General features: G+C 42.6%; 1 protein-coding gene across 4 annotated transcripts in view; it reads right to left on the reverse strand.

Moving 5' to 3' along the window:
• Positions 1–13,190, reverse strand: part of LOC114667466 (collagen alpha-1(XI) chain-like) — a 377,917-nt gene that overhangs the window by 44,587 nt on the left and 320,140 nt on the right. For all 4 annotated transcript variants that reach the window (XM_051920865.1, XM_051920864.1, XM_051920867.1 and 1 more), the window contains one exon: positions 1,352–1,405. In XM_051920865.1, the coding sequence (XP_051776825.1) occupies positions 1,352–1,405 (54 nt within the window). The remainder of the gene's footprint in view (positions 1–1,351; positions 1,406–13,190) is intronic.

Consider the following 13,190-nt stretch of genomic DNA (forward strand, 5'->3'; position numbering starts at 1 on the left):
ACTGCCAGGGGGCGCCCCAATGCCTTTGGAGCCCTGGACCTCAGCACTTCCGCCACACCCGAAAGTGCTGGGGGGAAGATAAGCGGGGATAACTGGGGTGCTTCTGGGTGAGCAGCTGGCACTTCTGCCACACTGGGGAAGTGCCGGTGGAAGATTTCTGGGAAGCATCTGGAGCACCAAAGGCATTGAGGTGCACCCTGGCGGTGACCATGGGCCCCTACAGGGTTGAGCTTCAAAGCTCTGTACCCATGGTCCCCATAGCAACCAGGGTGGTCTCCTCCACGTGGTCTGGGGAAGGCGCAAACCCTCTTCCGGTCCTCCGGAGCGTCCCAGCCGGGTCGCCCCCAACCAATCCCCCAGTCACCTGCAACAATAGATAGATAGATAGATAGATAGATAGATAGATAGATAGATAGATAGATAGATAGATAGATAGATAGATAGATAGATAGATAGATAGATAGATAGATAGATAGATAGATAGATAGATAGATAGATAGATAGATAGATAGATTGCAGGGAGGCCCAGGGACTTGTACTTTCCATATAGCCCGGAAGTACTTCACAATCACGGGAACGGAAGAGATCTGACCCGGAAGTGCTAAGAATCACATGGACTGGGGGGATCAGAAGCACTTCCGGGTCAAGAACTTTAAACGGACTCTGGAAAATCCCAGCAGCGAGCTGAGTTGGGAGGAAGGGTGACTGAGCTGCTGGGAGTGGAGGATTGTTGTATTGGATTATTGATTGTGTATTGTTTATTAAGTATTGTGGAGTGGAGGGTACTTTGTGCACATTATTATTATTATAAATTCATCATTTGGACTTTTATCTGGTGTCTGACGTGTGGTCTGAGGGTTCAAGGGGACGATAGCGCCCCCTATCTGTCACAATAGATAGATAGATAGATAGATAGATAGATAGATAGATAGATAGATAGATAGATAGATAGATAGATAGATAGATAGATAGATACTAATTTTAGTGTAGTAGGCAGGATAAGATAGACGCGGAGTGGTGGCTCTGAGGCTAGGGATCTGCACTGGCAATCAGAAGGTTGCCGGTTCAAATCCCGTAAATGCCAATAGGGACTTTGCTCTGTTGGGCCCTTGAGCAACGCCCTTAACCTGCAATTGCTGAGCACTTTGAGAAAAGCGCTATATAAATGCAAGGAATTATTAATTATTATTACAGACAGACAGACAGAGGCCTTTTCCTTAGTGTAGAACTATAATGGCGGCTGACCACCAGGCCTTATCTGTGTACTGATTGATTTCTTGACATGTCATCATTTTCAGTTTAATGGTTGCTGGCAACAAGAACCATGACAAGGGTAAAAATGAAGGCTTACGTTTGGCCCGGCTTCCCCTGGAGGACCAGGATCTCCTGGGAATCCAATTGGACCCTGTAATTAAAAAAGACAAAGAAAGTGCATTAGTAGAGTGTACATTTTAAAGAAGAAGCTGCACTCAGGAGTTGTCCATCGGCGTAATTACAGAGAAGCCCCCTCCTCTTTCATTTGTTTCTCCCCCCCCCCCCCCCCCCGAGTTTTTTGGGTGAGGGACTGATGAACAAGGAAGCGCATGAAAGCTCGCTGGCCACACGACTGACAGCGCTCGTCTGGTGACAAAGACAGATAGTTATGGGACTCAAAGGTTGGCACTGTTCCGTTTTGCAGAGCTGTCAGTGATCTGCCTGCAGATATCAGCTGTGAGCCCCCCGGGGTTTGTGGTCTTGCTGTTTGAAGTCACCTCCTCCTTGCAGCTCCCAGTTCTGTTTACTGAGTTTGGTTTGCTGCCCTTTTTGCCTGTGGCCATCAGTACAAGTGAAAATCCCTGAAAGTCCCTCTAAATCCTAGTCGCCTGACAGGCATGTTGGCAGCTGACAGACCCCGCCACACGTGGCTCCATTAGAACAGAGCATGCAGAGACGCCTCTGGACCTGGAAATGAGGTCTGTACTGAAGAGGAACAAATCAAACAGCTCCAAAGAAAAGATGTGAAGATAATAATAATAAATAAATAACCAATGCGCACAGAAGGAGCTCTGTCTCTCCTCACCCTAAATGACCCCATCACATCTGCATGCTTATTGCTGGAAAGACCGATTAAAGGCAGCTGATTTTTTTCCACTCTGAATAGAATTTTTTCCTTAAACACCGAGAATCCCAGCAATCCATAAGCGACGGGGGGCGAATGAGTTTTCAGGCTGCTGTAATTTGCCACTGCAGGCTGGATACAACTGAGAAGTAATCAATAGAGGAAGCAGTCGGTGAGCGGTCTGAAGCACTGAGACCCCCTGCCCGGCCAGAATAAGAGTGGCAAGAGAGACGAGGCACACTAATAACCCTTCACGGCAGGAGGCCTAACTCAGAAGAGAGTGAGGAGAAACATGGATGAACCGCGGGGCTCAGAAGTGGACAGAGGCAGTTTGAGAAAATGCGGACAGGGTCTTAGTGAAATAAAGTGAGAGACCTGGGTGGTCTGAACTGGACAAAAATGGTACATTCAGAGATGGATAGAACGAATGAAAAGAACACCAGGAAACATAGTGATGGTCCTTGGTGGGCAGTCAGGTGAAGAACCAGTAAGTGGGGGACATTGGTAACCAACACTGGGCAGAACCAATACATGCAGTGAGGATCTGGACGGCCATTATTAAATGTAACATACCATTCTCAAAGGCTACTGAGGGGCTAAGCCGATACTGCCAGTATTGGTCAACTTTAGATGGTGGGGTCACTTATGGACACCCCAACCTAGTGGCCAGAAAAACTGGCATAACCAAAAGTATATATGTGACATGGACAATGGCTGCATGCTGGACTTGAACCCAGGACAATGGAGCCACCAAGGTAGAATACTAAGCACTGTATCACAATGGCATCAAATTGCTTAAATTGAGCATATCCATTTGATCTTTATCCACACGCATCCTTAAAGATTGTAGGAGGAAGACCAAACAATTGCCTGGAGAAACCCACAAAGACACAGGGAGAACATGCAGACAATGAACAAGTGTGGGAATCAAAGCTAAGATTCTAGATTCTTGAGGCGGAAGCACTACCCATTACATCACTCTTAAGAGCACTATATAACGACAAATCATTGTTGTGCTTTATTATAACATTACTGTCACTAGCATTAAATGAGAAGCTTTTCCTTACCGATCTTCCTTTGTTTAACATGAAGAGTAATACCCAGAAGAAACTGTTGATCATTAAGGTCTGTGATAAAAAAAAACCACCTGCCCATCCCACCAGCATTGAGTGCAGTGCAGGAATCAACCCTAGTTAGGGTGCCAGTCTTAATAATTTAGCCAGACGTTTAGCCCTGGATCATGTTTCATCTTTGTTTATTTAATACTTTTATTGTTTTCCAACAGTTATTCATCCTTTCAGGTGCGCTCACGTTTAATTCGTGAAGCACCTTGTGGCAGCCCTATTTAAATAAACTACAAATCCCAGCAGCCCCAAGGTGCCGCTGGGGTTGCTGGGGGGAAATAAGATGTGGCGCGGACTTTAAAGGTACGTTAGAAGAAGCCATCAAATGTAAAGGTGGATCGTCTGTCTTTTGTGTTTCCACGCTTCGCTCCACATCCGGAATACAGTTGGATTACAGTTTCTTATTAGTTTTATGTGCTTGTTCGTGGGGAGCGCTCGCAACTTCCATTGATCGTCACGCAGCTACTGAAACACCGTAGGGCAGAAGTTTCATAACATTCAGGAAACTGTCACTTAGCATCTCGATTCATTTTCACTGTAGGACCGGGCTGTTTGTGGACTGTATTGTGAGTGTTTATCGTTAACCGTTTTGTGCTTCGTCAGATTTTATTTGGTAGATAATTATTGCCGTCCGGAAAACTCGGGTGGGGTTTTGTGTACGCGGTGTGTGTTTTAACAGGAAGGAAGGAAGCCTTTATTGTCATTGTACCTGTGCAATGAAATTGTAAACTGTGCAAGTACATCCGACAACGACGAACAAATAATATAAAAAGCGCACATTCAATAACAAATAAATACAATACATAAATAAATAAGGGTTAGAAAATCATTATTCACTAAAGTAATCGGCATGCATACTGGAGGAAAAAAAAACAGTTCTATGAGTTCTTAAAATTTTAGATAAAAACTATCTGTAAATCTTTTTGTTCCACTTTTAATGCTCTGATACCGCCTGTCAGAGGGCAGTAGTGTGAACAGTGAGGGGCCAGGATGGGGAGGGTCTTTAATGATGTTTCCTGGCTCTGCCTTCCAGGGAGGGCAGAGAGCAGCCAATGATTTTCTCTGCCGTGGATATTAATTAACCTCTGCAGAGCTTTCCTGTCTACTGCTGTACAGCCAGCATACTGTTATGAAATCCATCCTATCCATCCATTATCCAACCCGCTATATCCTAACTACAGTGTCGTGGGGGTCTGCTGGACCCATCCAACACAGGGCGCAAGGCAGGGAACAAACCACGGCCAGGGTGCGCGCGCACACACACACACACACACACACACTCACACCAGGGACAATTTAGGATCGCCAATGCACCTAACCTGCATGTCTTTGGACTGTGGGAGGAAACCGGAGCACCCGGAGGAAACCCACGCAGACACGGGTAGAACATGCAAAATCCACACAGGGAGGACCCGGGAAACGAATCCAGGTCTCCTTACTGCAAGGCAGCAGCGCTACCCACTGCGCCACCGTTATGAAATACAGAATAGTTTATATACATATATCCATCTATATTTGATTTATTTCTTTAATATATTCTTTATCATCAATTCATTTCACCCATGTTTGTATCTGTTTGTGTGAGTGTGTGCGTGCTGGGTCAAGGCTGGGTGCGTTCCTGGTGTCTCCGATAATAAATTTAAACAAATCAATGTTTTCGTACAGTGTGAATCGTATTTGGCAACCGCTACCACCTATTGTGATAGCTACTGTATGTCTGCCTTTCTTCACGCTTTTATTCTTCATTAAAATCTGTCAAGACAGTTCAATTCTAATTCGGATATCTCAAGCAGATCACGCTGTACAAAGTTTTGAGCATTTGGCATTTGGAATTTGTGACCTTGTCTGTGTTAAAATGGAGGAACGTTCTGTACGACTTCAGATGTGAGTTAGCTTTCCTATTTCCATTTTACCTAGAGATCGTGTTGATTGAGTTTTGTAAATCGAAAATGTAAAAACTAATTTGAAAATTATGTGGCAACCGCAACAGATACAAGCTGAGGCAGCGCAACACGTTCGCAATGGCTTATGGGTAGTTGGAACACGCACTGCAAGGGCTCTGTAGCTAGTTTAGTTGAAGTCATGGACGCTCCGCTGCGGGATTGCGCAGCTCTTGAACAACACGCTGTAGTGAGGATTATCTTTGGGCAGAGGTTGTGAAACCCGCTGAAATTCACCAAAGAATGTTAGCTCAGGACTCAACAAAAAGTCTGAGTAGGTGGAAAGGTTTAAAGCAGGAAAAATAAGTGTAACCGATGAAGCGCAATCTCGCCGACCATCAACATTGTGCGCACCAGCCCACATGCATGGTGGAAAAGGCCAACTGGATTACGTTTTCTGTTGTTTCTTCATGATTGGATAACTGCTATGGATCTGCACATGCCATCATGCATGATGACTTGAGGCATACCATAAAGTTTACACCATATGGGCACCCAAACAGGCTTACTCATCAGCACAAGCCAACATCCTTTAAGTGTGCAGCTTCAGATACCTCAGTGTACACATCACAAACAAACTGACCTGCACCAAGCGTTTTGACATCTTGGTGAAGAAGGCCCGACAACGTCTTTACCAACTCAGACGCCTCACGGATTTTAGGCTGCCCTTCCAGACACTAAAGAACTTCTGCAAATCCACCATCAAAAGTACGCTGACAGGAAGCACTTCCTCCTGGTTTGGAAATGCAGCAGGACCTCAAGGCTGTGCAGAGAGTGGTGTGGATCGCTGAATGCATCAATGGGTGTGCACACTCTGACTTCCAGAACTTCTACACCATGCCATGTCTGGCCAGGGCAAGGAAAATGATCAATGATGCCAACCATCCCAACAAGTCTGAGGGGGCGCGTCTGTCATCCTAAATGAGGAGAGAGCCCAGAGCTACATGATGTCCTAAGTAGTACTAGCAGTTAACTAATAAATAAGTTGTTTTAGATATTCTTCTAATACACAGTTTTGGAGTTTAGTAACGAAACATTTCACTTCATTTCACTTGTAGTTTAATAATATGTATAATATACAGTATATAATGTACTATAATACTGATTGGTCTTTATTTCTTGATTTACATAAGGTTTTTCCCCCCAATTATTGAATTTATATCTGTTGTTTCAATATGTAAATTAATGTTCTCTCATGCAGTTTGTGAAATTGTGGGTGGAGCCCCAGGAGGCGTGGCCACCCTGATGTCACCACTTCTGAGCCCTCCCTCTGGCTAGTTAGATGAGAACAGAGGAAGCTCAGGAGTGGCCCATTGAAGCTGTGAAGGAGTTCTGTGTGAGTATACAGGATTTGTTTTTATTTATTTATTTATTTATTTTCCTCTCTCTATTCTTGGATTATTCTTTGGATTGTGTATTGGGACTTGTTTGGTGGGGGTTGCCTTTTAGACAACTCCTTTTGCTCTTAGGGTTCTTTGTTGCCTCTTTTTTTAAAGCAGTGCCAGGTTTGTTGGCATTGTGTATACTCGGTCATCCCCATATTTGAGTATACGAGAAAGTCTAGGGGAGAGCTCTCCCAATTTCGGGGTTTGAAAATGGCTGCTACACACAACACACAGGCTTGCAAATAAAGGTCAACTGAAAGAGTGAAGCCCACCCTCCATATCTCTTTTAGATTCACCCCGTTCTCTGATTTTGATCCACTTATATAGAAAACCCAAAAAACTGTTGGTGGCATCTACAAAAGCCACCTGTTTATCTGATTTCTTTCTTTCTGACGAGTTTCTTTCCCTAATTTATTGCTGTTGCCTACAGCCTCGCTCATGTTTCAGCATCTTTTGTGAACATGGTAACCTGCGAAACAACTCCACCGCTGGGAAAAAAAAAAATCAAGTCCCCCGTAACTGAGTGATACCTGTCCACAGCCATGATGAGGAAAGTGCCCATTGCCATGCCAGCTCCCTCAAGTCTGGTACATTATAACAGGCTCGCAGTGTGGTGCAGTGGCTAAGGCAATGGGCCTTAAACTCATTCCATTCCTACCTCAGCTACACGTTGAGACCCCCAAGTAAGTGACTTTATCTGCCTGTGCTGTACTAACCCAAAAGAAAACACTACCAACAGTTAATTTGGGATAAACATTTCCGCTCACTGGCCACTTTATTAGGTACACCTGCTCAACTGCTTGTTAACACAACTATCTAATTGGCCAGTCACATGGCAGCAACTCAAGGCATTTCAGCATGTAGACCTTGTCAAGATGATCTGATGAAGCTCAAACCAAGTACCAGAATGGAGAAGAAAGGTTTAGAACGTGGCATGGATGTTGGTGCCAGGCAGGCTGGTCTGGGTGTTTCAGAAGCTGCTGATCTGTGTGCATTATCCCATTCACAAATGGTAAAATCATATTTCACAAGAGGCTTATATGTCATAACTAGCAAAATACCCGCGCTTCGCAGCGGAGAAGTAGTGTGTTAAAGAGGTTATGTAAACATATATATACATATACATATATACATATATATATACATATCTACATATACACATATCTACATATACATATATATATATATATATATATATATATATATACATATACACATCCACATATATATACATATATATATACACATATCAACATATATATACACATACATATACACACATATACATATATACATAGTGCGTTGTAACACGGGCTGTGATTGTTACATGGGAGGAAGACGACAAATCACAGCTTCCCGCTTTCTAATCGGGCCTGTGATTGGTGCTTTGACTGATGCCCAGATCCCACAGTATCTCCCCTTAGGAGAGGCGTTAGGCGAGTGTAATTGAATAGCGGTGCTGCAAGTTTAGCTTTACACCTGTTTTTAAGGCTTATTGACTAAAAGGGGCTTTCATGAAAAAACTTAGGGCTTTGCTACAGGATACACCCTCCACAAGTTAAGGAAGTAAAAATAAAGGTATATATTTCTGTTTTATTTAAACCTTTTAAGTTTGTATGCGGGCAGTATGGTGGTGCAGTGAAAGGTGCCAGTTAGAAGACCCAGGTTCGCTTCCCTGCGTGGAGTTTGAATGTTCTCCCCGTGTCTGTCTGGGTTTCCTCCGGGTACTCCGGTTTCCTCCCACAGTCCAAAGACATGCAGGTTAAGTGGATTGGTGATTCTAAATTGTCCGTGGTGTGTGGGTGTGTGCGCCCTGCGGTGGGCTGGCACCTTTCCCGGGATTTGTTTCCTGCCTTGTGCCCTGTGTTGGCAGGGATTGGCTCCTGTATTTAGGATATAGCGGGTTGGATAATGGATGGATGGACATTTGTATGCATAGCCCTATTTGCCAGTTTTCGTTTTTTTTCATTCTTCAGTAATATTTCAGCAAACCCGGAGCTTGTCAGTTCAAATCCTGGTACTGACACCACTGTGTGACCCTGAGGAAGTCACTTCACCTGCCTGTGCTGCAAGAAACAAAAGTAATGTAACAAATTGTACCTCAGATGTTGTAAGTTGGTGGAATAAAGGCATAAGTAAAATAGATAAATATGTATTATACACATAGGAACTATTCATTTATTTTCAGTTAAGTCATCTGCAGCAAACCTTTATAAATGAGGGTTTCTCCTTTTTAGATAGTGCAAACTGTTTCTTCTTCATTGAGGTTTTCTCTTGGAGAGCTTTTTTCATTTCATTGAAAATTAAAGCAGCAACTGCCAAAATATGTAGCTTTCTTATTAATTTTTCAACATTGTGTAAAATAACTATAAAGTAACATAAAAGGTTTAAATACTGGTTATCCTTTTACACTAAAATATTACTAAAGAGATACAAAAAAAGTAAAATGCATATGTTGTTTTTCTTTAAGGAGATTAAATATTACTGAAGAAAAAAAAAAAACCTAAAACAGCCAAATGGGGCTATGCATACGAACTTAAAAGGTTTAAATAAAACAGAAATATATACCTTTTATTTTTACTTCCTTAACTTGTGGAGGGTGTATCCTGTAGCAAAGCCCTAAGTTTTTTCATGAAAGCCCGTTTCAGTCAATAAGTCTTAAAAACAGGTGTTGTGGTAGATTGCCGGCTTCTTTCTCCGGCCCTCACCCCCAGGCCGCCAGGAGGAGCTCTCCCAGCAGCGTGGACATGCCCCGAGTTCCAGCAGGGCCTCATGGACTATGTAGTTTTTATACACAGCCCTGCTGGATACCTTGGGGGCCACCAGGCGTCGCTGTAGGGGGGCTCGTAGGCTCGCATGTGCCCTATAACCCGGGAGTACGTCACGGTCACATGACAGGAAGAAACGATGTGCTCCCGGGTTGAAGAAAAGGACTGTTTACCCTGACCCGGAAGGGAAAAGGAACTGTGGACTGTTGAATGGGAACACCTCCGGGTCAGGGTGTATAAAAGGACTCTGGGAAGCCCAGTACACTGAGCTGAGCTGGGAGGAAGGGTGGCAAAGTGTCTGGGAGTGTGGAGGATTATTGTATTGTGTATTGATTAATTATATGAGTATTGTGGAGTGGAGGGTGCTTGGTGCACATTATTATTATATAATAAATAATAATTGGACTTTTATCTGGTGTCTGACGTCTGATCCAAGGGTTCAAGGGGTCACGGAGACCTCAAGTTTTTACAGTGTAAAGATATTGACAATAAGCTACGCAAACGCACCAAGACATGCAATCGTTTAAATCAAGGTGCGAGTCGAAAAACACCATCCCATACTATTAGTTAACGATTAACACATTTCTATATGTATTGTAAGCATACAATACAACTGATAATATGTTGCGCTTATTTATCTGGTGTACCGACATTTTTGCGCGTTTAACGGCTGAAATCCAACGTGGTTTGTGCCCTTCAGAATGAAAACAGTTTGCATTTACCTTTTTAATAAAAAGCAAGCTTTTAAGCCTGAGAAATCACTCCGTAAATGCACACGTTTAATTCTTTATCACTTCAAACAACTGAACTATCCAGAACATTTCAGGCATACATCCAGCATTCAAACTATGTATAAAAAGCACAACTGTTAAAGGAATTCAGCATTTCTTAATTGAAAATGTTCCTTTAATCCTCAACATGTCTCAATGAGTCGTTCTGGTGGTTTTACTTGACATTTTGATATTCTGGTTAATTGTGTTTGCAGTTGAGATGTTCTTTCCTGATTTATACTTGTTTTCTCGTTAATATTTGTTTCGCTGGTGTTAGTGTTCTGATTAGAGGTTATTGGTCCTTTGATGTCTTGACGGTTTCTTCTTAGAACAGCTCCTATTACGCAATTCCGTCACATACTGGTCTATTGTTTCTCCGCTTTTCTGGAAACATGTAAAAAAACTTGTGCTGCTCAAACGTCACATTGCGCTTTGGGTTGCAATACGTTTCGAATTTTTCAACTATTTTGTTCAATTTCATATTGTCTCCATCTTCCTCAAACTGAAAATTGTTATACACCTCTAGCGCCTCTTCGCCAATTACATGTAGAAGCATAGACGCTTTCATTTTTTCACTTTTCCTATCTGCTTCAATCGCAGCAAGATACAACTCGAATCTCTGTTTAAATCTTTTCCAATTTTCAGCTACATTTCCCTTTAACTGGAGATTTGGTGGGGGCTGTAATCCTAACATATTTTTTTTTCTCTTTTGCTAGAACGTCTTAGCGCTTTCTGACCACGTTTTCGGGTTACTCACAGACACGCGACTCGTTCAAAAGCTGAACCTCTTCTTCAGATTCCTCTTCCAATCCGCCACTTCTGACACCATGTAGTGATCTTGTTAGGTTCGTAGTTTAATCAATACACAGGATTGAAAGATATAATAACTTTTTAATAGACAGACTTTAGAGACATTTACTGTACAAGTTACTAATCGTTCTTTAGTTCACGCCCATTCTCCTACTTGCATCGGCATTCACAGGTATTACTAATCATTCTGTAAGTATCCCTTAATAGACCTTACTAATCAACTATCATTACAAAATCCAACGTGGTTTGTGCCCTTCAGAATGAAAACAGTTAGCATTTACCTTTTTAATAAAAGGCCAGCTTTTAAGCCTGAGAAATCACCCCGTAAATGCACACGTTTAATTACACATGTGTTAATATGTATGCTTACACAGTATTAAAAGACACTCAAAAATTAACCTCATTTACCTTCGTTCCCACGTTTGACTCGTGCTGTAAATCTCTTCCTTGTTTTTAGTTCACGTGATTACGTAGGAGGCGTGATGACGCGATACGTGACTCCGCCTCCTCCATTAGAGTATATGGACAAAAAACAGGTTCCAGTTATGCACCATTACGCATAGAATTTCGAAATGAAACCTGCCTAACTTTTGTAAGTAAGCTGTAAGGAATGAGCCTGCCAAATTTCAGCCTTCCACCTACACGGGAAGTTGGAGAATTAGTGTGATGAGTGAGTGAGTCAGTCAGTCAGTCAGTCAGTCAGTGAGTCAGTAAGAGCTTTGCCTTTTATTAATTAGTATAGATTAAAATTATCTGCTATGTATATGTAATGGAGAAATTATAACCTGGGGGTTTACCTTACCTTACCTTGAATATTAAAATATTTGGTCACATAACTTGCTCATTCATTGCTCTCCTTCTTTCCCAAAAGTAAAAGATAATTTAAAGAAAAGGAGTTCACATAACAGGCAAAATGGCACAAGTGTGACAAGAGAGAAGACAATTGAGAGGGTGATCCACAGTGCCAGCAGTGACCACAACCACACACACACACACCATGAATGGCATTGCAGAAGCCAGCAAGACAGAACACTTGGCAGATTTACTCTTTCCTGGCTGTACTTTATGGAGACTCGATTTTTTAAAAAGTGAGTGCCCTTTCTTCAGTGGGGTAAGACAATAAAATGTAGCAATTGTATGGGGAAAAGGAGTAAGCCGCAGCTTTAGATAGATAGATAGATAGATAGATAGATAGATAGATAGATAGATAGATAGATAGATGAAAGGCATTATATGACAGGTAGAAGTCCACTGTGAACTGTAATTTGTTACCCACTTTATTCATCCCAAGGGGAAATTCACAAACTTTATGGGGTGCCATCGGGCTCGACCATTTATCCCAGCACTGAAGACCAGCAGCTCATTTCCATGAAAATGAACCCAATGTTATGTGTCGGTGACAAAGGGGCATCAGCTCAATATTGACGTGAAAGGTTTTTTTACTTTCGCAATCAATTATTTTGTGTGTTATATTTGGAATTGAGAGATCTGTTTTCATGTTGGCATTAAAGAGTATTTTCCTGCTAATCAATGCCCACAAAGCCAAATTCAATCCACTTTGCTGTTTAACAGTAAAATGGAAAATCTTCGTTTAAAGCGAGTGGTCCATTCAGCACTTTATTTTTTTAGGGCATGTAAATTATTAAATCAATGCCCCCTGCTATAATTTTCTTCTAATTTGCCCCCATTTTTGGCTGCCGAACCTTCACAAGTAAAATGAGTGTGGTCTGCCATGCCTCGCTGGCACCTCCTAGCAGTAGTGTTTGTGCCATTATGGTTGACCTTAAGTAGGCAGTGCTGGTGGAGGGTACCAGGGCTGGGGTTGGTGAGACAGTGTTGCTTTACAATTCTCTCCCAGTGCTGCTCTTCTATTATGGGCTGCATGTTTCAGCTGATGGAGCCCACAGGTGCTTCACGGGATGCTAATGGTTACATGGGGCATTAGTTTAAAAACCACAAGGCTTTGGAAACGGCCAAAACAAGGCGTTAGAAAATGGAGATGTCAGGCTGCAATTCTCCATAAATCTGGATCTCAAGCAATTTTAAAAGGGAAGAACAAGCATCAAAGATTTTTTGCTGTGTTGCCATGGAGAAAAAGATGCAACATCAAACATGAAAGGGAACGCCGAGCAGGTGTGAAATCAGCTGCTGTGAAGCAAAGAATATTAAAGAGGAGAAAAAGGACGAGGGGCAGAGCAACAGTCTGGACAGAATACCCTCACGGACGCAACAGGGCAAGCAATGGACCCAAATGGAGGTGCAGCTCCACACGTTTTAAGGCCTTGCGTGCATCAA

The sequence above is a fragment of the Erpetoichthys calabaricus genome, chromosome 17 (genome assembly GCF_900747795.2).
Source record: "Erpetoichthys calabaricus chromosome 17, fErpCal1.3, whole genome shotgun sequence".
In the NCBI taxonomy this organism is placed as follows: Eukaryota; Metazoa; Chordata; class Cladistia; order Polypteriformes; family Polypteridae; genus Erpetoichthys; species Erpetoichthys calabaricus.